The sequence below is a fragment of the Mustela lutreola genome, chromosome 2 (genome assembly GCF_030435805.1).
Source record: "Mustela lutreola isolate mMusLut2 chromosome 2, mMusLut2.pri, whole genome shotgun sequence".
NCBI lineage: Eukaryota > Metazoa > Chordata > Mammalia > Carnivora > Mustelidae > Mustela > Mustela lutreola.
The window spans coordinates 839,526-862,511 of record NC_081291.1 but is presented as its reverse complement, the minus strand read 5'-3'; the positions used below and the strand labels follow the sequence as shown (position 1 = coordinate 862,511).

Sequence of the window (22,986 nt, the reverse complement as noted above, 5' to 3'; positions counted from 1 at the left end):
GGGGAGGGGGAAGCAGTGAGGCCTCCAGGCTCGCTGTCCCTCTGTCTGCCTCCAGGGCAGCGACACTCTAGCACCCGGCGGCCGGTGTCCTCCAGTGGCCAAGCCCGGCTCCCGCCACTGCTGTGCTGTCCGGGGAGGACGGTGCACCTGGCACGGAGCCCGAGGACCCCAGGGCTTCGTGGGTCGTTACAGAGAACGGAATTGCAAAGCGGGGCTGCCGCAGGGGCGTCCCTCCACACGCTTCCTCCCCCAGGCAGACGCAGGCAGCGCCCAGCTCCCCCACACCCTCCGGGACGGTCACCTGGGTCTCCTTCCTGCTGCTCCGTGCCCACCTCCAGGGGCCCCCCTTCCCCCAACCAGGGTTCTGTCGAAGCCAGAGGCAGCTCCCACCTCTGCTGTCCGCGCACCGGCCTCTCCCTGTCCCAGGCTGCTCCACACTCCACCCCTGGGGCCCTCCTGCCTCCCTCGCGGCAAGGTCTAGGACGGGGCAGGGGCTTTGAGTTGGGCTCAGCCACTCCCTGCCCCCACACTCCCCAGCTGGGGCTGAGAAGGCAAACTCACCCGCAGAGCCATCATTAACCAATTACCGGGCCTCCCCAAATTACAGGCTGCGCCCCAGTGCAGGCTGGGACAGATGCCGAGGCCCCCCAGCTGGCAGGCGCTTGCTTGATGGGGCCACCCTCGCCAGCCCTGCCCCCCACCCGGGGCGGACTCTGTCACCTCCCTGCGGCTCCTGACACGGTCTTGCTGAGGCTGGGCCCAGCAGGGAGGGGGGGCTGGAGCGGGGCTGCTGAGGGCAGCCCAGGCTGGGAGGGCGTCCCCGTGTGGAGGCCGGCCTGGGGCCAGACCGCCTCGCCATGCTCCCTCCAGGCTGGGCCGAGAGAGGACGCCGGCAGCCTGTTCCCTCCAGAGCCCCCGCAGCACGAAGCAAGCGTCTGTGCATGAGATGTGAGGCCAGTTCAGGCTGCAGTGGGGCTCCAAGGGCAGAGGCTCTGATGGGTAGATGGACCCTAGGACCACCCTCCAGACAGCCAGACCAGCCCTTGGCCAGGAGAGGATGTTCTAGAAGGCCGGCACTGGCCACTATTCCAGGAGGCTGGTAGGGGCAGCGGCGGGGGCTTTCTCTGTGGCCAAGTCAGTGGCGGCTGCCGCCATGGGGCTGGGCACATAGTTGAAGGGGGGGACACGGGCCGAGCGGCTGGGGGAGCCATGCCGGCTGGTGGGAAAGCCCCCTGCAGCCACCCCCAGGCCCTCGTGGACAAAGGGAGCAGAGGTGGGCGCTTTGGTGGGGCCAAGCCCGTCCACATCACTGCCGGTGAGTGTGCTGGGGCCGCAGACTGCAGCCTGGGGGGGCCCCCTGCTTTCCAGACTCGGAGACGTGCTGGAGTTGGTCTTGGTGGCGGCAAAGTCCTCCGTCTGGACCACGGCGTCGCTGGTCTTGCGCTGTGGGGGGCCGCTGGGGCCCTCCTCGGACGGGGCGCCCGTCAGCGGCAGGGCAGTGGCAGGCAGCGTGCTCCGCAGGATGTGTGCGACGTCTTCGTCCCGGATGCGGCGCCACGTGGTGCCTGGTGCCGCCACCCTCGGCAGCGGCCGGGCCTCTCCATCGCTGCTGCGGCGGGCAGCGTCCGCACCGGCCCCGGGGGCGGCCCCGTCGGGCCTGCGGGCCACGCTGATGTGCGGCAGGGAGGCGTACCGCTTGACCGCCTCGGGTGGGGCGGTGGGGGTGCGCACAGGCAGGCGGGACGGGCTCTCGGAGCTGGGGCGCCGGACAGGCCGCTCGCTGGGACTGGGCCTGGCTGCCGGGGCTCGCTGGGGGACTGGAGCCTGCCTGGGGGCTGCCCGCAGCTCGTCGCAGCGCGAGGAGCAGAGGAAGACAGCGGGCAGCGCGGGTTGACTGCGGCGGGGTGAGCCACCCTGTGAGGCGGGGCGCGCAGCCTCTGGGGTGGACAGTTCCAAACGGCGGCGGCGCAGCAGGCCGGGGGACTCCTTGATAAAGGTCAGCTGCCGCCGGAAACCTGAGCGGTCCGATGACTCGCTGCCACTGGAGCGGGCAGAGGCCACGCGAACAAGGCCCAGGCGGCCCCCTCGGGCGCCAGGGCTTCCCTCCGCTGCCGCCCGACCCCGGGGACCCGGCTCCGGGGCTGCCCTGGCCAGGGCTGGCGGCCCCCGCCTGGCTGGCCTCTGCATGAAGGGGATCCGCACAGGTGACTTCTGCGTCTTGTGCTGCTTAGAGAGCAGGGCCCGCATGGGTGTTTGGGGCACCAGAGCTGCCCCGGGGCCGGGGAGGGGCCCTGCTGCCTGAGTGCCTGTGGGGAGCCTCCTGGTAGGGGCCTGGGAGGCTGGAGAGGCGGGGGAGGACCCCGAGGAGGGGGCCTTGGCCAGGCGGGCGGGCGGTGTGGCACTCCTCTGGGGAGGGCTCAGTGCCGCCAGCTCCGAGCTCTTGCCAGGCCGGTGCAGGCTTCGAGACCGCTGCTGCCCAGGGCTGGGGGTCTTGGCGGGGGCTCCTGGCTGCGCAGGACTCAGGGGTCCCATCTTCCTCGGTGCCACATGGGTGCCAGGGTGGCCTTTGGGTTGGGCCCGGGGGGCCGGGCTGGGCACATAGATCACAGTCCTTCCCCGGAGCACGGCCGGCACCCTGCCCGTGGTCTTCTGAGCCCCTCGCAGCTTCTCGGGGCCGCTGGTGCTGTGCTGGGCCAGGGCCGAGTCCCGTTTCTCCCGCCTCGCAGTGCTGCCCGCGGGGCCCCCCGCCTGCAGCCCCCGTCCCTTCCTGTGCAGTGAGGGTTGCAGGGTGGAGCTCCCCGACAGCCCCGACCCGGACAGGATCGAGTCAGACCCAGACGAGGCCTCGTGGGTGGCCGCCGCCGCCGCCTGGTGCAGCCACGTGACGATGGAGTTGGCGCCCTCCTGGATCGCGCGCCACTCGACGCTGTCAAGGTCTGAGGCATGGTCAGAGCTGGCCACCTCGTCCCCGCACTCCCGGGGCCCCTCTGCAGGCTGCTTGTCTGGCTGGGTGGCTTGGGGCTTGCGGCGCCGAGAGCCCGGCGCTTGGAACCGGCGCCTGGGCACTGCAGAATTGGCACCGCGCCGGAGCAGCCCTGTCTGCACCCGTGGGCTCGGGGGGCCATGACGACCCCCTGCAGTGCCCAGCCCCTTGTTGGCAGCCGGCTTGAGAGCCTGGGGCTGGCCTGCTGGGTGCTCGGGGGGATCAGGCTCACTCAGGGAGCTGGCGGAGGAGCTCAGGGAGTAGCACGGCGGCGTCTCATCGGCAATGAGGCTGGGCTGGGCATGGGCAGCTTGCGTGGCCTTGGGCGTAGCCTTGGGTGCAGCCTGCACCTCCTTCCTGCCAGCCGGGCGCTCTCTCTTTACTGCCCGGGGAATGGCGGATGCCCGCCGCGGGGGCACCACCGCCTCAGAGGGCTCCTCGTCTGAGTCGTTGTCATAGAAGCAGTACACAGCTTCCTCGGTGGGCGTCGTGAGGCACAGAGACTGCAGCGCCCCGTCCCCGCGGCCTGGGCTGGGGCGGAAGACCTCCTGGTCCTTGCAGGCGCTCGAGGGCTGGCGGAGGGGAAGCTCCAGCCCCTCCCTGCTCCTGCCCACGCCCCGGGCCTGCTCCGGGCTCCGGCCTGCACCCCATGCCCTGTGCCTGTGCCCCGTGGCCTGGCTGGCCGGGGCCTCACGACCCGCAGGCTTCTGCCTGTCGGAGCGTCCGCTGGGCGGGTCCCTGGGAGGTCCCTGTAGTGTCTCGTCACTGAGCGAGGTGGCACTAGAGAAGGTGACGGGCGTGCCGTCAGCGGAGTCGGCGCAGGAGTTGTTCCCCCGGGCGGGGGCCGGCACCAGCATGTAGACGGGCACGGGCAGTGCGCGGCGACCAGGCACCAGCGCCGAGGCCACCTTGCGGAGCCGGGCGGGGACCGCCGCCCCCAGGCACTCGCGCAGCAGCTCCAGCTCCTGGTCAGTGGCTGCCGGGCCCTCGAGACAGCTACCAGCCTCGTCCCGCCGGCGGTGCCCTGCAAAGTGCAGGCCGGGGCCGCCGCCGCTGCCGCTGCCGCCACGCTCGGGGCAGGCTGGGGGCAGCAGCCGCAGCTCCACGTCCTTCTGCACATAGTGTTCGTGCAGGGCCAGCGCGCTGAGGCTGGAGGCGCAGGAGAAGTTCTCGTCCGGCTTCTCCACGGTGAAGCGCACGCTGCCCGCGTCCAGCTCAGACGGAAGCCGGCAGCGCTCGCGGCGGTCGGCGATGTCCAGGAAGCGCTTCACATAGCTCTCCCACTGCAGGCTGAACTGGGTGCTCTCCCGCTCGCCGGGGGGCGCGGGGGCCAGCGGGGGCGTCTTGCTGCGGCTGGGAGGCATGGTCTGCCCGGGGCTGTCGGGCAGCTCGCTGGGGCTGACCGTGCCGCTGCCCAACCCGCTGCATGGGTCACTGGGCACGGAGCTGGCGATGGACGGGCTCTCGAAGCTGCTCAGGGAGCTCACCGAACTGCAGCGGCTGAGCACCAGTGGCGTCTCCTGCACGCAGTTCTCCGAGGAGCTGGACGGGGTGGTGTCCTCCACTCCCAGGCCCCGGCCCCGCTGCGGAGCCGGGATGGCCACGGGCAGAGAGGCAGCCCCGGGGCCGAGCCAGGCCCCGTCCAGGTCAGCCTTGCTGGGTCCAGCCTCCTCCAGCCCTTCCAGGGATGAGTCACTGTCCAGGTCCCCAGCCTCACTGGGGCCTGGGCGGCCAGCTGAGGACAGCGAGGACAGGGAGCTGCAGCGCGACAGGCACAGTGGCACGGTCTCTGCCACCAGCTTCTCCGGCACCTTGCTCAGGCCGTCCATGGGCAACCAGGCCTGCTTCCGGGCTCCGGGGGCCAGGGACCCCATGCCTGCCCTGGGGTTGCCCTCGAAGAGCGGTACGTGCTGGTAGGTGGGCGAGAGCTTGATGGTGCGTACACAGGCATCGGCGGCAGAGCCGTCCCGGGATGCCGGCTCCTGGCTGCCTGGCAGGTGGAGGTCTAGCCGGCTGGGCCGCACCTGGCTGCTCGGGGACCCCTCGCGGTGCTCAGCCAGCACGGCCAGTGGGCAGGACCGTGTGTGCTCGCGGGGACAGCGCCCATCACCGGTGCTGCCACTGTTGAGACTGTCATTGGAGAGACTGGCGTGGGCAGCCTTGAGCCGCAGCAGCGGGTGGGCACGACTGCCAGCCTCTGGCCGCCTGCCCTCCGGCCGCCGGCAAGGAGAGCAGGACTGGGCCCGGCCTTCACGCGGTGCTTCCTGTCCAGGGTCCCCAGAGCTGAGGCTGAAGCTGTCGTCTGACGAGGTGTGCAGGGCGGAGATGTCCTCCACCAGCCTGTCGATGCGTGCCACCGCCAGCGCCAGCTTGGCCTTGGCCCTGGCCGCCACGGCCACCTCCCCGCTGGCCTCCTTCTCTGCCTCTGGGCCACTGCGGCGGGCTGGCGGGGCCCGGGCCAGCGCCTGCCCCTGCAGGAAGGGGCTCCCCAGGAAAAGCGACAGCACCGCGGGGCTGGCAGGTTCCGCAGTGGCAGCTGCAGTGGCCAGGGAGGGCGCCTCATCGTCGTCGAAGCAGCCCGAGTCCGAGGCGTAGTCCCGGGCCAGCCCGTCCAGGTGCCGCAGGGGCGGCAGGGGCTTCTTGGAGGCTGCGTCGGCCTCCGCCTCCGGCAGGCCCTGCTTCTCCAGGTGGTCGAGTGCCTGCGCCAGGTGCCGCGTGTCCAGCTCGGCCTCCAGCGCCCGCTGCTTCCGCACGTACAGGCTGGGAGCGCATGCGCCGGGGGAGACGGCCGTGGCGGTGGTCTGGTACTTGGCGGGGCGGTGGGCCAGCAGGTTGCGCAGGGCGGCGGCGCTGCCCATGGCGATCATCTTGTGCTTGGAGTGCACCAGGTTGCGCAGCATGCCCACGGCCCCCAGGTCCCACAGGAGCTCTTGGTCCCGTGGGCTGCGGGCGGACAGGTTCCAGAGCGTGCCGCAGGCGTTGCTCACGATGGTCAGGCTGTGCGACGTCAGGTGCTGCAGCAGCGTCTGCAGGCAGTTGTGGTCCCGCAGCACCTGCCTGCGGGCGGGGCGGGGCGGGGCGGGGCGGGGCCAGGGCAGCGTCAAGCCCGCGTGGCCCCGCCCCCGCTGCGCCCCACCCATCGCTGGGCTCCACCCACGGCTTGCCCCGCCCCTCCCCTGTGCTGGGACTAACCTCCCCTCGCCCCGCCCCTTCCCCCCAGACCCGGTCCCTCGCCCCGCTGCGCCCCACTGCGCCCCACTCCGCCCTGCCCTGCCCGGATGGGACAGCAGTGGGGGAGCCAGTCTTAGCAAAGTAAGAGTAAGGTAACTGAATTTCAGAAAACGTACTAAATGTTTACTAAAATGTATATATTAGGGGCGCCTGGGGGGCTCAGTGGGTTAAAGCCTCTGCCTTCGGCTCAGGTCATGATCCCAGGGTCCTGGGATGGAGCCCCGCATCGGGCTCTCTGCTCAGCGGGCAGCCTGCTTCCCCCCCCCCCCTCTCTCTGCCTGCCTCTCTGCCTACTTGTGATCTTTGTCTGTCAAATGAGTAAATAAAATCTTAAAAAAAAAAAAATAAAATCTTTAGCACAAGTATAGCCTATGCCATATTTGGGATATACTTACACTAAACATAAATATTATACATATTTTTATACGTCAAAAACATTAATGATTATTGTCTCATAAATAATACTTTATTTTGATAAGGGATGAATATTTCTTAATAGTATTTATAAAATTTTCAGTAAAGAACAAGTATTTGTTAATGTTTAGAAAGTAATATATATTTTTATTTAAATAAATTAGTTTAAAATTTAGTATAAGTATATTCCACACAAGATTTGAGATATACTTACACTAAAAAATGTGGTCCCTAGGGACCAGTTGGGACCGTCCATTCTCAGCACAGAACAAGGCTTGTCCTTCGTTCACAGCCAATTGGGCTCTGTCATCCCCAAGCCAAACTGCACGGGGGCGACCCCCTTCTCCCAGTGTAGGGCCCCGCGCCCTCCACCCCCGGTGGCCATGGGCTGGGGGGGCCGACCTGTAGTCCTCCCGGGTGGCGATGAGGCTGGACACGTTGCGCAGGATGCCACCGCCACTCTCGATGATAGCCAGGGAGTTGCTCTGGCACTTGTGGGTCAGTGTGCTCACCAGGAAGCCCAGGGCACCGTCCACCTGGCAGATGGCCGCCTTGTTCTCCGTGCTGTGTGCCGACAGGTTCCACAGGGCACTGAGCACGCTCTTCAGGGTGGACTCCTGGACACAGATCGGGTAAGGTGGGGGTTGGTGTGGGGGCGGGGAGGGAGCAGGGACCAGGCCAGCCCCGCCCACTCAGCTGTTCCTGTCAAGGTGTGGACAGAAGGCCGGGAAGAAAGGCACCCAGGTCCATTTACCCGTACAACCAACAGTGAAAGGATCTGGAGATACAGGGTTGGAAGCCCCAGGTGTGACCAGATGCTTTCCAGTGCACTATTTGGCTTGATTTCCTTCCGAGATGGGGAACTCACCCCCTCTCCCAGGTCTCCCTGCGCTGTGGCTGGCACTGAACAGCCCTGGCCGGTCCCTCTTCCTGAGGCCTGGGGTGAGGTCTCCCTGTCCCCAGCCCCCCACTCCAGCTGGTGCCCACCTTGGAGGCTCGAAGAACACACTGCATCAGGGCAGTCATGCTGCCGACCTCCCTCAGCACCTTCTTGCTGTTGATGTCAGCCCGCCAGGACAGGTTGCGCAGGATGCTGGACACCACCTGGGCCGGGGCAGAGAAGGGACAATGTGGACCTAAGGCCACCCGAGCCTCCACCCCTGTGCCAGGTGGAGCTGAGCAGAGACTGGAGGGGATGCCCAATACCCAGGGGAGAGGGAGCCTGGCCAGCAGAAAGGCCTCAGGCAGTGGGACACCCCGCAGGGCGCTCCTGGGGCCACACTGCCCAGGTACCTGGTGGAGCTCCTCGCTCTCAGAAGCCAGCTGGGCCACGATGGCCTCCATGCAGCCCCGGCGGGCACACAGCGTGGCCTGTTGGTGTGAAGAGGGAAATCACGCCATGCCGGGCAGGGCAGGGGGCATGAAGTCGACCCACCTCCACCTTCAGGTTCCCGCCTCTGCTCACTGAGCACCTACTGTGTGCTAGAACTTGAGCCCAGCCCCCGTCCTCACTGCCGCGTGCCACAGGGGAGGGGCGGCACTTACCCAGTTGATCCAATGAGGAAACAGGCCCAGGCCAGCACGGACACCCGCCCCCTAGTCCAGAGGTCCCATTCTCGGCAGAGCTGGCCCCAGAGCAGCCAGCAGCATAGTGGCCTGGCTGATCGCATGCAGACATCAGCCTTCTCGGCCCCACCAGCCCTCTCTGGGCCTCAGTCTACCCGCCTGCAAACTGGGGACAACTGTCTCCATCTCTGAGGGCTGTTTCGAAGCTGTGGTGAGGTTGAGGGCTCCGACCTGGAGAGCGCTGACCCTGCCCAGCCTCCGGCTGCCCCACGCACCTTGTTGGCGACGTCGCCAAAGGTGAGGTTGGTGAGGGTCATGCCGGCGTAGCGGCGAAGGGCAAGGTTGAGCGGGTCCCGCGTCATCTTGTGCATCTCGTAGTCAACCTGCAGCAAGTCTGCCACGGCCTGCAGCCCACCTGCAGGGGCGGGAGCGGGGCGGGCGTGGTGCGCCTGTGGGGTGCCCGCCCATGGCCTGGACTCCCCAAACCACCCCCTGCCTCCTTCCAGGCCTCAGACGCTCTCCGCTCCCTCCCTCCCCACACCTGCCCCGCTCAGGTCCCCCTCCCCAGCCCCCAGGGCTACTCCCCAGCCTCTGCGTCTTTGCAGGCTGTTCCCTTTGCCTGCAGTGCTCTTCCCTGCTGTTTGCCCAGGTTACTGGCTCTGCTCCCAGCTCCAGTCACTTTCTCAGGGAAGCCCCCCATCATCCCCCACGAGAATTCTCTCCAGACCACGAGCCACGGAGGGCAGGCTATGGATGGCCCGTGCTCAGGAGGTACTATGGGGAAACGAATCAGGGGATAGGGTCCGTAGGGAGCAAGGGAACGCAGCCGCAGCGCGAGCATGAGAAGCCCCATCTCCATCTCCCTGTGGCAGAGATGATGGGGGCAAATGCCAGTGTCCCTGGGGCAGGAAGTGAACGGTGCGCATCTAAAAACCTCCAGCGAGGGGCATCTGGGGGGCTCAGTGGGTTGAGCCTCTGCCTTTGGCTCAGGTCATGATCTCAGGGTCCTGGGATCGAGCCCCGCATCGGGCTCTCTGCCCAGCGGGGAGCCTGCTTCCCCCTCTCTCTGTGTCTGCGTCTCTATCTGCTTGTGATCTGTCAAATAAATAAAATCTTTAAAAAAAAAAAAAGGCATAGTGCTGGCCAGGTAATAAGTGGTAAGTCACTGTTATAAAAACCTCCAACGCAAGCCTGCGATGTGTTCACAGTGGCCAAGAGGGGGACACAACCCAAATGTCCATCAGCGGACGTGGACGGATGGGTGGACACAGTGTGTCTGTCCACAACGCAGCATTCCTCAGCTACAGAAAGGCGGGACACTCTGACACCTGCTACCTCATGGGCAGACCCCAAAAACGTTCTGCTCGAGGGTATTTATATCAAATAAGCCGGACCCAGAAGGACCCTCAGGACCCCACTCCCAGGAGGGCCCCAGAAGAGTCCCAGCCACACAGAGAGGAGAGGGTGGGAGCCGGGGGTGGGGCAGGGGTGGGGAGTCCATGCTTCACGGGGACAGGGTCTCTGTGTGGAGAGATGGAAAGTTCTGGAGATGGAGGGCGGGGGTGTGACTGCTTCCCGCCACGCAGCTGTGTGCTCAGAGACGGTTACGACAGCGGATCTTACGTGTATTCTACCACAAGTTGATTTTCTAAGCAGGCTCCAGGCCCGACGTTGGATCGGAACTCACAACACTCAAACAACGGTCACTGCCTCTACCGACTGAGCCGGCCAGGCACCTCTAACAACTTTAATATGTGATTATAAGTGATTTCGGGGGATGCTTCCAAGGCCCTTCATCCTCCCGAAGGTGGAAACCCACAGGAAGGACGCGGACAAGAACAGGCAGCAAGTGCTGTGACCTCAGCTGCCGGGCCAGGGGCTCCTGGCAGACGCCGGCGGCATGTGAGTGTTTTGCCCTTAGGACCCCTGTATCCTCTGAACGTTTGTGAGGTTTGTGACCCCAAAGAGATTCTGTGCCTGTGGGCGACAGCGGTGCATACGCTCCTGCTGAAAATGAGAATGAAGCCTCTTAGCCCTTGGAATGTGCAGCCCAGCGGCCCTCAGAGGGAAACGCTGGCAGAAGACAGGGTGGGAGAGGAAATCATATCTTTGTGTCCTTATCACAACAACTGTGACCTTGGGGACCTCGCAGGAGGGCGTCAGGAACCCCCAGGGGTCCTGGGCCACACTCAGAACCAGTTCCGTAGGACAGTCTACATGTTCCTAGTCCAAGGGCTCAAGGTCAGAGGGCATGCGGAGCCAACAGAAATTCTCTGTTCTGGCCTCGTGCCGGTGGGTGGGAAGCATGGCTGGGGCCCGCTGGCCTCCTGTGTTTAGACTACGTTCTGGGGCACACGCGTGCAGGTGTCTTGTGCACGGGGCAGACTGGACCACCTCCTCTGCCCCCTACCACAGGGGACTGCAGAGGGAGAGTAAGACACCTGCCTGCGGCCGACGCCTACCTGTTGGGCACACAAGCCTTCCAGATTTGGGGTTTTCTCTGGGTTGCCTGCTTCCTTGTTTTCCTGTGTCTTCCTTTGTAAATCCAGCATATGGGGGGAGCCCTCCCCCAGGGCTGGGCACATGCCTCCCACGCAGCCAACCCGCACGGGGTCTGCCCGTTTGCGTGTTTTGAGCCCCTGCTAGGCGAGAAGCGGCATCTCCGGACAGTGAAATTGAGCATACACGGGTGTGATGTTTGAGCTTTGCTATTTGTTTTTCCCAGGTTTCGAGGACTCGTATATGGAAAGAGACATAACACCTGTAATGCTCACAAACCTAGGATTTCACAAGGTCGACCCCCACCGCCACCCGCCAGGCTCCCTGAGCAGAGACGCTTCCCTGTTCTCTGAGCCCCAGCATCCTGGTGGCTACCAAGCCAGCCCTGGGCAGAATGAGGCCCAGCGGCCCCCCAGGGCCAGTCAGGAGAGGGTGTGGAGTCCTGGAAGAAGCCAGGGGGCACTCACCCAGCTCGTTCATGGCACGGCGGTACTCCTCATCAAAGGACAGCTTCATCACGGCACAGGTGGCCTGGCAGATCTGAGGCTCAATGGGGACAGGGGCTGCGGGACAGGGGTCAGGTCAGAGCCACCTGCTGCCAGTATGTCCCTGCCCTTCCCTGCCTTCTCCACCCCACAGGCCTGCAGGGACCCCAGAGCTTTTCAAACCGCTGTTCGCGGGCGCATGGGGGGCCCCCCAGAGCCTGTCTAAAGTCAAGTCACAGGGTGCGGCCCACGCCGCTGCATCGCAAAGGCCGATGAGGTAGTGCCTGGTGCTAAGGACCTTTTGGCAGTGTTTTTGCCATATATTAAGTTTGCAAAGACCTGCAAACACTAGGGCCCCAGACTGCACCCTGCTTGCAAAGGTTAAGGCTCTAGCCGGAGTCCGCGGGAGACCTGGACGGCTGCCGGCTTACCCCCCCACACCGGAGCTCCTGCGCGCTCACCGCCGCCCTCGCCGCCTCCGTCCGCGTCGTCCCTGCCCCGAAGCCAGTCCCAGCAGGTCTCGCAGTAGGCCCGGATCTGCTCCAACACATGCAGGACGCGCATCTCCTTGCGCGCCAGGCCCTGGTCCGGTTGCGAGAAGACTATGTTGTGCAGCGCCGCGTTGGCGCGCATCCGTGCATCCTTGGCTCCCGGCGCCCCGGGGCTCCCGTTGCCCGCCTCGGCGCCGTGCAGGATCTGCAGCAGCAGCGGCAGACACCCCGAGCGGCGCATCGCCACGCAGCTCTCCGGCGAGCTGGACATCGCCAGCAGGGTGCGGGCTGTGTCCTCCTGGTCCCGTGTCGCCAGCATGGACAGCAACCAGAAGACCACCTCCACCTGGAAGGGCAGAGGATGAAGTCAAGGCGGGGAACGCTGCCCAGCTCACCGGGCCCCAGCCAGGGCTAGCCGCGGCCCTCCAGTGCGCCGCCCAAACACAGTGAGAGTCCTGGGACCCCAGCCCGGGAGAATCGCTGGCTCACCCTGACCCCCCTGCTCTGCATCCTCCTGGGGGCCAGCGCACACACGTGGGGAGGGGATGGGAGGCGTCAGCCAGCACCGAGTACCCCCAGTTCTGGAGGCCCAAGAGTCCACCCTGTGGTCCCTCCCTGGGTACTCCCGTGGGTGACCTCCTACGTCTGAGACTAGGTTGAACCGGCCCCAGGACAGCTATCCCCCACCCACCTTCCCAACCCCGGAGCACATGCTGGCCTTGCCAGCCTCACCGCAACCCCCCATCCAGGTGGCCCTTCCACACCTGAGGACACTTTATGGAGACAGAGGAGAGAGAATCCCCCACGTCTGACAGCGACGCGGGACCCACCTACCATGTACCTCAACCCAGCAGGCCGCCCTCACCCCTCGCAGCTCAGGCCAGCCGCCGGGCCCCCCACGAACCTGGATACCCCTCACCTTGCTGTTGCCCGGCTGAGGGACACCGTCGTCAGGGTGCGTGGGGACCTCAGTCTCCGGGTCCTCCTCTACCGGCACTGACTTCACCGCCAGCAGGGCCTGTGCGGAGAACACCGGGCCTGGGGGTTCGGTTGGGGAGCACCCCACAAAGTGCCCAGACTGCGGATGCCGGCTACAGCCCCATGACGATGTGGGTGGGGGCTGCGGGCCCGTTCCTGCTCCACCCCTCCCGGTACCTGGGCCTCGGTCTGCGGCACGCGGTCCTGGGCGGACAGCAGCTCCTGATCGATCTGCTCCAGGCGCGAAGCGCGGATCTGAGCGCAGAGAAAGGCGCTCACCAGGGCTGGCCCCGCCCCGGAGCTGGCCCCGCCCCCTCCCGGCTAGGACCCCACCCGCGGCCCGAGCTGCTCTTCGACGTCCCACTCCGCCCACTCCCTGGCCCCGCCCCTGGCTCGGATCCCACCTGCTCCTCTACCTGGCCCCACCCGCCCTGAGCCCCGCCCCGTTGCCTGACTGCGGCACAGCCCGGCCCCACCCGCGGCCCAACCCCAACCCGAACGGACTCCACCCACTCCCTGATCGGATCGCGTCCACGCACGGTTCCGCCACGGGGCCTGCCACGCTCGGTTCCGCCCACCGCCCGCCCCCTGCCCCCGCTGTTCTCGGACTCCGCCCCCCCGGGCCGGCTCGGCCCTCATTCCCCCTCAGGCCCCACCCACAAAGGGTTACGGCCCCGCCCCCGAGCCAGGCCCCGCCCCCCGCGGTCCGCTCCGGCCCCGCCTCACCTGCGCGCGCTGCACCATCTCGTCCGACGTGCCGAAGCGCTCCTCCATCAGCGAGCGGATGTGCTGGGCCTCGAACTCCAGCTGCTGCCGGATCAGGTCCATCTGCATCGAGAACTGCTGGGAGGGGCGGGCGGCCGCGGTGAGGGCGCGCCCCGGCCCGAGCCCCGCGCCCGCCCCCGCGCGCCCCGCGCTGCGGCCGCTCACCGTCTCCACGTGCGGGAGCTCGTCCAGGCGCTTGGACAGGCCCTGCAGCTGCGAGTAGTACCAGAGCTTCTCCTTCTCCTCCTTCTCGATCTCGTTCAACAGGAAGCACCTGAGGGGGCAGTCGGTGGGCGCGGGCTGCGGACGGGGGGGGGGGGCCGCCGAGGCCGCGGCGCGGGCCCTGCTCCCTGGAAGCCTTGCTTCCCGGCAGGGCACCAGCCTCGGTGCTCGCGGGGCTGGGTGGGACGGGGCGTTCACGCAAAGGAGAGAGGTGACTCCTTGGTAAGGTCTGGTCCCCGGAGACATGCTCCGAGGGGGCTGCTGTGCCCCTGACGCTTCTCCCGCACCAGCTAGTCTCCCTGTAGCCTGCGAAGACCACGTCAGGCTCGGGTTGATCCAGGCCCAACAGCCTCCCTCGGAACAGCGCTGTGGGCACGCCCTTCTGTTCCCATTGTACAGAGCTCAATGTTTAGGCTCTTTTCTTTTCTTTAAATGAAAACTTATTGCCTGGGGGGCTCAGTGGGTTAAAGCCTCTGCCTTCGGCTTGGGTCATGATCTCAGGGTCCTGGGGTCAAGCCCGGAATCGAATCGGGCTCTCTGCTCAGCGGGAAGCCTGCTTCCTCCTCTCTCTCTGCCTGCTTGTGATCTCTGTCTGCCAAATAAATAAATAAATAATCTTAAAAAGGGGCGCCTGGGTGGCTCAGTGGGTTAAGCCTCTGCCTTTGGCTCGGGTCATGATCTTAGGGTCCTGGGATCGAGCCACACATGGGGCGCTCTGCTCAGCGGGGAGCCTGCTTCCCACCCCCCACCCCTACCTCCGGCCTGCCTCTCTGCCTACTTGTGATCTCTGTCAAATAAATAAAGAAAATCTTTAAAAAAAATCTTTTAAAAATGCTTACTAACTTTATTTTATTTTATTATTTTTTAGAAGATTTTATTTATTTATTTGGCAGAGATCACAAGTAGGCGGAGAGGCAGGGAGGGGGGGGGGAAGCAGGCTCTCCGCTGAGCAGAGAGCTGGATGCAGGGCTCTATCCCAAGACCCTGAGACCATGATCTGAGCTGAGCGCAAAGGTTTTAACTTGCTGAGCCCCCCAAGCGCCTCAAAAACTTATTGACTTCAAATAATTTGGCCTATGTTCCATCTAATTACAGAGCAGAAGTCTGAGGCTGGGAGGAGTTAGGAGACTAGCTTGAGGTCCCAGAGCACGGCATGGACATGACTCCAAGCCACTCCTGAACTGCCCCGTCAGACCCCACACAACCCAGCTGAGCCGAGCTGGGCGCCCCGACGCTGCTTTCCTCTGCTGGCCATGGGCCCGGGTTTCCTGGGCCACAGCCCCTCTCTCCACAAAGGCTGCCTTGAGCCCTTCTGGCTCCAGTCCTGACCCTGGCAGTGGACACAGCCCTGTCCTTGGGGAGGCCTGCATGCTGGGGACCCCTGAGGACATCTCCCAGGAGCCCTCCTCTTTGTCCTCCAGAGATCCTGGGACGGAGAAAGGGGGAAGACCAGCCACAGCTAGCAGGGTCCGCTCAGGAGGTGGGTGGGGCACTTGCCGGTGGGCCAATCAGGGGTCAGGGATCGCTGGGGCGGAGCTGGCTGGGGGTGGGGCTTCCCACCACGTCCTGTCTCTCACCGTTCCCGGTCCAGCTCCTCCAGCAACCGGACAGTAGCCCTGCTCAGCTCCCCAAAACTGTCCTTAGAGGGTCCAGAGCCATGGACGGGACTTTCTTCGGGGGTCCGCGCCGCGGGCTCGGGACTTAGGGCTGGGGGTTGGAACTTGAGGTTGTACAGGCTGGTGATGTCCATCTGCAGGGCTGTATGGACACGGAAGAGAGGGAGAAGTCAGTGCCCCTTCCTGCCCCTCCTCCTCCTCCTCCTCCCAGCTCCCTCTGGAGGAAGGCTGCAGATTGCCCCAGTGTGCAGAGGGGCCCCCCGCAGCACCCTCACCTTTCAGCTGCTCCAGCACGTCCGTCTGCCCCAAGGACACCAGCACTCCGGCCTCCTGCTCCAGCTTGCCCTGTAAGTGCTTCAGGACCTCCTACGGCGGGGGTGGGAGAGCACCAGCAGCGTAAGCCGGATGTCCTGGGCTCCCCTGAGCCACCCCCACCACAAGATGCCCCAGCCTGGCCTGCCAGACTCTTGGTCCAGCACCCTGGTGTTTGTGCCTCCAACCTCTGCCCAGCCCCACCCTCACCTTCATGCCGGACGTCTCCGTCTCTAGCTTGGACAGGTGGCTGGAATTGTCTCGCAGCTCCTGCCTCAGATGACTGTTCTCGGCCTTCAAGGCCTCCACCTGCCGCACCAGCTGCTCGTAGGGTGCCATGGAGCTCGCCATCTTCAGCTCCTGGAGTGCCTGGGGCCACAGGTCAGACAAGGTTCACCCAAGGTCTAGGGACGGGTGGCCCCTGACCGAAGTCCTAGCCCTCCCATCCATTCCGGGGGGTGAGTCCCCACAGGACTGCCTGGTGTGGACCGCTGCAGGGCTGGCCCCAAGGCCATGCAGCATGGCCAGCGGAGCAACAGACAGCGACAGATGTGTGCAGAGCCATGGGATGGACGTCGAGACACACAACCCAAATGAGCAGCTGACCAGCAGACACCGGCACCTGGCCGGCCTCACTGCTGGGCTCCCAGACACACCTGCTGATGGCCACGGGCCTCCCCCACAGAGAGCAGCCGCCCAGAAGTGAGGGGAAGAGACCACCGGCTGGCCCAGCCGAGGGGCGAGAACAAGGCTGTGTCCGCCAAGAAAAAGCAGCGCGAAGAGCGACGGCCAGGCCGATGTGGCGACCCCCTCAACTGGACAGACCCAAGCCCATCGCAGTCACCCTGGGGGTCTAAAATCTGGATGTCCCGCCGCCCAGACCCCTTCACCAACAGCTGGAGCCCCAGCAGCTGCCTGCCCAGCCTGACTGCCCTCTGGTCAGCCCCCCGGCGGCCCCGGCGGCCCCATGCCCCGTCTCCTGGGCTCTGCCACTGCCGTCCACTTTTTTGTGTGTGGCGGCCCTTTCTCACTGTGGCCCAGCCCCCTTCCCCTGTCCAGCTGGCTGGCGGCCCCTCCTCTCTTGGCTAGGCCCTCCCCGAGCTATCCCCCCTCCTCCCCACCCCGCCCCTTCCCTCTTTGTTCCCTTCCCATCAGCACTCGCCCCCTCCCTCCGCCTTTGTCTGAGGCGCACCAATGGCAGCCAGGCGTCTTCCCCACCTCCTTCCTGGGAGCCCCTCCCCAGACCAGCCCGCCTTCCCCTTGCCCACAGGGAGGCGCTTACCCTCGCGCCCTCACCCCCACCCCCACCTGCATTCATTCGCTCAAGGCCCTTGTCCCTCTGCTCCTACCCACAGAACCCTCCCCACCCCACCCACCCCGGGGGTCACCAAGGGCATGCTGGGCCTGTTGTAAAGATGCGAGATGAGGTCAGGCCATCCGAACCCACCGGGAAGACCTACTGTGTGCCTGACCCTGTCTTCCGAGTTCCCGGTCACAGTCCTGAGCCTCAGGGACCACCAACAGGCTGTACTCAGAGGAAGAAAGTGAGGCCAGGGAGACAGACAAGGCACGACTGGAACCCGGTCCTGGAAGGACTCAGGAGTCCAGGTGGTGCGCTCTGGCCTCAGTTTGCCCATCTGAGCCATGGGAACGCAGTATGCTTGGCCCATCCTGCAGGCTGATGAGAGGGTCAGGCATGCCAGTGGTCATGGAGCAAACCAGAGATCACAGGGCAGCCGGGGGCCAGGCAGGGAAGGCCAGCTGCCTGGGGACCACAGCCTTCATCTCCCACCCCAATAGTGGTCCCAACCGAGGCTCTGTCGGGGGTCGCAGAGCTGGGACCTAGGCCTGAGGTTGCGGCAAATTCCCTGGGCTGGAGTTGTGTCCTGGCTGAGGCTCCCAGGCCCTGCCCCACCAGAAGGAAGCACTAAGCCAGGCGCAACACCGCCTGCACATCCCTCCACTCCCTCGACCAACCTAGGCCCCCTCCCTGAGCCCCACCCAGGGTAGCCTCCCAGCTCCCGTTTCCCTCAGAGGTGTCTGCATGGATGTTCCAGGCCGAGCCTGGGATACCTTCGCTCCCCCGGCATCCTCATCAGCCTGAGCTTGGCAGCAAGGCCCCCACCAGACCCCCTCTTTTCCAGCCTGAATCCCCAACTCCACACTCCCACCAGCCCCTCAAGCTTTGCCCAGTTGGACCCTCTCGCCCAACTCCCCACAGCCCTGCCACCAGGGCAGCCTCGCTGGCCTCCCACAGTCCACTCCTCACGCACAGCCAGAAGGAAGTCCTGAGAGTCACTGGTTGGAGTCCTTCCCTCTCTCCAGTACTTCCCATGGCTCCCCAGTGCCCTTGAGATAAGACCTGACTCCTCCACATCCCCTGGTGTGGCACAGCCGTGCTCTTCCACCAGGCCTCTGCGTGTGCGGTTTTCCACCTGGAGCACCTTTCCCAAACCCTGCCATCCCTCAAGGTGCAACTTCCTCCAGGAAGCCCTCCTGCCTGCCGCTCAGCTCCAGGTTGCGCCAGGGGACTCCCAGGAACCTCCCTGGGAGATCTCCACTGCAGAAGAGAAAGCACCAGTAGCAGGGGGCTGGTCTAGTTGAGCAGGGAGGGGTGGCACAGATGTGGCCCAAAGAGGCCCTTCTCTTCCCTTCAAGCCATGCCCCACTTGACAGAATGGGAAACTGGTGTCCAGAGAGGTGGGGCACGATCCCCAAGCACACACAGGCCTGCCTGCAGACTGTGGGAGGTCCGAGCGGTGAACCCCATGAGTGGGTGTGTGCGTGGGGATAGCAGCAGTGGCGCAGGCGTCCACCTTCCCGCGGCTCAGTTTCCCTTCTGGCTCCACCCTGCAGAAGCCGAGGCTCCGGAGAGTGTGCCCAGAGCTGAAGCAGAGACCAGGGGACAGAGACCCCCAGCAGAGGCGGAGGACGCGCCCCCCGCCCTCCACCCAGGGAAGCGCGCCGCTTACTTTATCTCGCTCGGGCTGGGCTGGCGGGGGCGCCGCGGGGCGTGGGTTCCGGGTCTCCGGGGTCTTGGCGGCGCAGGCAGAGGGTTCCGGGGCGGACAAAGCCCGGTCCCGGCCTGCCCAGGCGGCGCCGCCGCTCCTGGGGCTGGGCGAGACCACCGCGAGCGGGGGAGGATGCGGGATGCGGGATGCAGCTGCCGCGGCCAATCGCGGCGCGGGAAGAAGGCCTGGTGCCATGGCAACAGCCAATGGCGGCCCCAGGGCGGGGACCAGCGGCGGCAGCGGGACGTCGCGCCTCCGGGCGGGTTCAGGGACTGCGTGTGCAAAGGGGGGTGAACCCCCTCCAAGGGAAGGGGGCGCCCCGTGGTCTAGGGCTCCGTGTCCCCCACACGTTCCGGAGTAAAGCGGCCTTAAGAACCCCCTGCGGCTGGATCCGGAGAATTTGGAAGTGAAACACCCAGTCCTGGATGTTACATCAGAATCGGGGGGGGGGGGGGCAGGAGCCAGGTCAGCCCCTCCCCACGGACCCAGCCAGGCCTTGTGCAGATGGGTGAGAGCAGGGCAGGGCCAAGGACCCAGGCTGGACCCCCCAGCCCCTGCCAGCAGGGAGGGCCGTGACTGGCATGAGGGACTGAGCATGGGGGATGGGCGGGCTGAGAAGCACCTGCGACCCTGGCATTTCTGTCTCCCTGGCAGAACTCCTCCGCGGGCATCGGCCGTGACTCCTGACCTCCCGCATGTCGCTCGGTCTCTTGCAATCTCTGTCTCCCTGTGTCTCTGTCTCTCGTCACACTTCTATTTCACCCTCACAGAAGGGGAGGCCGAAGAGGGGGAGGCCGAAGAGGGAGGGGCCTGGGGACCCCCCCCCCACTTCCTCAGTTCCTCCCTGGGTCCCCAGAACCACTTGAGGGTTTAAAACCCAGAGCCAGGATCTCGCAGCTGTGGCCAGTCCTTCCTGCCTCAGACACATGCATGCACGAGGACAAAGGGGGCTCTGGGCCAGGAGAGAGGGTTTAGGGGGGCTGCCTCTGTCTTTCCTGGCTGGGACGCCGGGGCAAATCGTTTGCCCAGAGAACCTGATTCCCCCTGGGTAAAATGGGGGAGGCAGCTGCAGCCTCAGTTAGGGCTGGCGCAGGGAACGACGGGACAACAGGGAGCCAAGGGCAAGGGGGCCACACTGTTTTCTGTTGGGTTTGCTGCAGGAGGCCCCCGGTGTCCGTCCTGGGCTGGCAATGCTGGGGGCCCTGAGCGGACCCTCGAGAGCCAGACACAGCAGTCCGCAGCCCGTGGGGCTTGAGGACAGGGTGCAGTGGGCAAGGGGGCTCTTTCTGGAAGCTGGGAAGGCTGCCCAGAGAAGGGGACATGGTGCTTGGCCTCTTCAGGATGAAGAGCTGGCCATGGAAGCAAGGAGGGGAACAGCGTTCCGGGCTAAAGGAACAGCGTGTGCAGTTTCCGGAGCTGGGATCAGTGCCCTCTCAGGGGATGTGGGTTTAGGCCTGGGTCAGGTCCTTATGATGGGTTTGGAGCAGGGGCAGTCCCCTGGAAGGGTCATGGGCTGAACTGGCCGCAGAGCAGGACAGAGGGGCTGGGGAAAGGAGAGGGCTCAGGGCCACAGCATTAGCTCTACCTTGATTCCCGGCCATGACCTTGGGCCTCTCTCTCTCTGACCTCGGGTTTCTTGTTTTGTTGACTAGGAGGTGGGTTGGAGAACCCTTGCCCGCACAGAACTAGGTCTCACCTCCCCCACCCAGTCTCAGAGGTCACTGGCCCCCAGGCCCCTCTCAGCCAAAAAATCTTAGAGTGGCCTAAAGGCCAGCCATGTCCTCATACATATGAGGACACTGAGGCTTAAGCCAGGGAGTGCCCTGCTGGAGTTCACTCATGAACCTCAGCAGCCCTGGGTCCTGGAGGGCTGAGGGCACCTGGGATTGAGGTCCCCCCAGGTGCTCTTGTCCCCAAGCCTCTGGAACATTGTATCTCTGAAGCCCCTGCTCCTCCTCCTCGAGAATCCCTGACCCTGTAAATTTTTGAGCCACAAAACTCAGGCATCATGGAGATTCGAGAACCATAGAACCTTGGGAAATACAGCACCCCAGGACCCCAGTCCCAGCCTTGGGGGAATGAAAGAGACCTCCCCCCAATGTACAGCACCCAGGCCTAGTGTGGAGACCCTTCCCGGGGACCCTCCTGGGACCCTCTGCGCTCCCCACTGCTGCTGTGGAACCACGGGGCTCGCTCAGCCCCACCCTCACCCAGAGACCGCTCCCTCCCCTCCACCGCGGTCCCAGCATCCGGCCCCCATACAACACGGTCACTCAGTGTCTGAGTCTTCTGATCCTGACCTCAGCGCCAATTCCCACTTGATGCCCCGCCCTCTTTCACTGATCCTCCGCGGTGCCAGGGGCGGAGGGGTGGGTAGGACCCGGGGTGCCCGCCCCCCCGCCACTCAGCTGGGGTAGGGCTGAAGGAAGCAGGAAGGCACCAGGTCTGTCATGCGACCAGTTGGGAGCCCAGCCGGGTGATGGAGCAGGGCCCTAACGGGCGAAGAAGGACGGGCACCGGAGATGGGGGAGTGGTGAGGCCGCGCCCCTGAAACCCGATCGGGGCGAGTCGCCTGCCAGAGCTCTGGGGCTCAGTTTCCCCCGGCGGGGAGGAGGCGAGCCAGCGTCCCGTCAGCACCGCGGACAGCTCCCCCGTCGGCGTCCGGGCCGGCTCCTCTCCCGACGCCTCTGCCCCACGCTCTGGCCCCCCGCCCTGCCGAGGCCGTGACCTTGGGCTCCCCGCTGCGCCCCCAGCCTCAGTTTCCTCTTCAGTTGGGGATGTTAGAGCCGCAGGGTTCCGCACGATTACAGAGCCGCAAAACGCTTGGGCCTCGGTGGGATACATTTTAGGAACGTCAGCCTCGGCGAAAGGCGGAGTAGGCCCTCAGCCGGGAGCCCAGAGGGGAAACCGAGGCTAGAAAAGGTGCAGGGCGTGGCCCGGCCTCTACCCTCCTGTATGGGACGGACCCTCGGCAGGGCGGTGCCCCGTCGCGGTCCCGCCGCCCCAGGTGCTCTCTGTGCCCGCGCAGTGAGGAGGGATCCTGGGGGTCTCCTTCGGAGACCGGGAGCTGGGCACGGCGAGGCCGCGCTTGCGCAGACCCGGGGTGGGGTGGGGGTTCCCTGCGACGCGGGGGGAGGGGCTCGCAACCCGAGGCAGTTTCCCTGGCAACGGTCTCCGCGGCGACGGCGCGAGACCCCAGACCCGTCAAGAGTCGTGCGCGTGGAGCGCCCCCACGCCCTACCTGGTCCCCGAAGAAGGCCGAGTGTAGCAGGCTCAGCAGCCCCCAGAGCCCCATGGAGCCGCGGCCGCCCCGGACCAGCCCGCGCCCCGCCCTCGGCCGCTCGGGTTGGGGCGGGGGGGGGGGGGGTAGGCCTCGCCGAGACTCCCTGCGCCTGCGCGGAGGGACGCGAAGAGTGCTCGCTCGCTCGGCGGGGTTGGGGGCGGGGACTCCTGGGGAGGGGGGCGACCCACGAGCGGGTCCGCGGGACTTCGCAGGAGCCGGGGGAGGGAGCCTCGCGGGACTGAGGACTCGGGAGCAGAAGGTGGGAACCCGGAGAGGGGTAGGTCGGAGGAAGAGCGGGCTGGAACCCGGAGCGCGAGCGGTGCGAAGGAGAGTGGCGCTTTCGGAAGGGTGGAGGGCGGCGCTGCCGGCAGTAGCCGTCGGGTGCCCGCTGGGACGGGGCCCGCAGCAGCCGGGCTCGAGCTGTGCGCTCAGTCCATTCGTCACTCGGCAAACGTGCGCCGCGCGCATCCTGTTTGCGGGACTCCGGGCTGGGCGCTGCGTACGGACGGGACCTGCTGGCCGACACCACACGGAAACAGACATCCGGTCACTTAGCCAACATCCACCAAACACCTGCTATGTACAGCCAACAGTCAAGACCCTGCTCGTGGGAAATGGGCACCCTGGGAGGAGGGGGAAGAACAGTCCGTCCGCTCGCCGTGAGCGCGGGAAACAGCCGGGAGGTGGGGGCGTGGGAGGCCGCGGGAAGGGCACCTAACAGACCCCACGAAGAGCATCTTGGGCACAAGGGGCAGCGAGCCGCGCCGAGGGAGGAGGCAGACGGGGACGAAGTATGTGGGGGTAGGTGTCCTGCAGGGTCCCGTGAACGTGGGAGGACTGGGGCCCTTCCCGCGTGGGGGGCCCGAGAGGCGTGTGGGCCCACGGTGTGCTCGCCGGCCCCCCCTGGCGGCAGCGGGAAGAACAGGGCGGAGGGCGCCGTGCGGAACTCCGAGGTGGGAGGTAGAGGGGAGTCCAGGAGGGGTTGTCACTAGGAACCGTGCTAAGTCCTGGAACAGCAAGGAACAAGCAAGAGGAGGGCGCTACGTGGGCCTCCGCACGCCGGTGCCGTGAACCCGTGGCAGGGTACTCGCGTAGACGGCACAGCCCCTGCAAAGGCTGGGCAGTGAGAA

General features: G+C 65.7%; 1 protein-coding gene across 4 annotated transcripts; it reads right to left on the bottom strand.

Moving 5' to 3' along the window:
- Window positions 1–396: 396 nt before the first annotated feature.
- Window positions 397–21,940, bottom strand: APC2 (APC regulator of WNT signaling pathway 2). 4 transcript variants are annotated; one of them, XM_059159234.1, is made up of 15 exons: window positions 21,815–21,940; window positions 15,773–15,931; window positions 15,526–15,616; window positions 15,212–15,392; window positions 13,578–13,686; window positions 13,374–13,490; window positions 12,825–12,902; window positions 12,589–12,687; window positions 11,640–12,015; window positions 11,161–11,256; window positions 8,470–8,609; window positions 7,922–7,999; window positions 7,616–7,732; window positions 7,031–7,245; window positions 397–6,040 (listed from the first exon to the last, which is right to left on the bottom strand). In XM_059159234.1, the coding sequence occupies exons 1-15, from the start codon at window positions 21,866–21,868 to the stop codon at window positions 1,084–1,086; spliced, it is 6,867 nt and encodes a 2,288-aa protein (XP_059015217.1). In that variant the 5' UTR covers window positions 21,869–21,940; the 3' UTR covers window positions 397–1,083. The 4 variants fall into 4 exon arrangements, with proteins under 4 accessions (XP_059015217.1, XP_059015214.1, XP_059015216.1 ...); XM_059159231.1 differs by lacking the exon at window positions 21,815–21,940 and adding an exon at window positions 18,535–18,950; XM_059159233.1 differs by lacking the exon at window positions 21,815–21,940 and adding an exon at window positions 18,535–18,950 and having other exon boundaries at window positions 13,374–13,487.
- Between the last annotated feature and the right edge of the window lie 1,046 nt (window positions 21,941–22,986).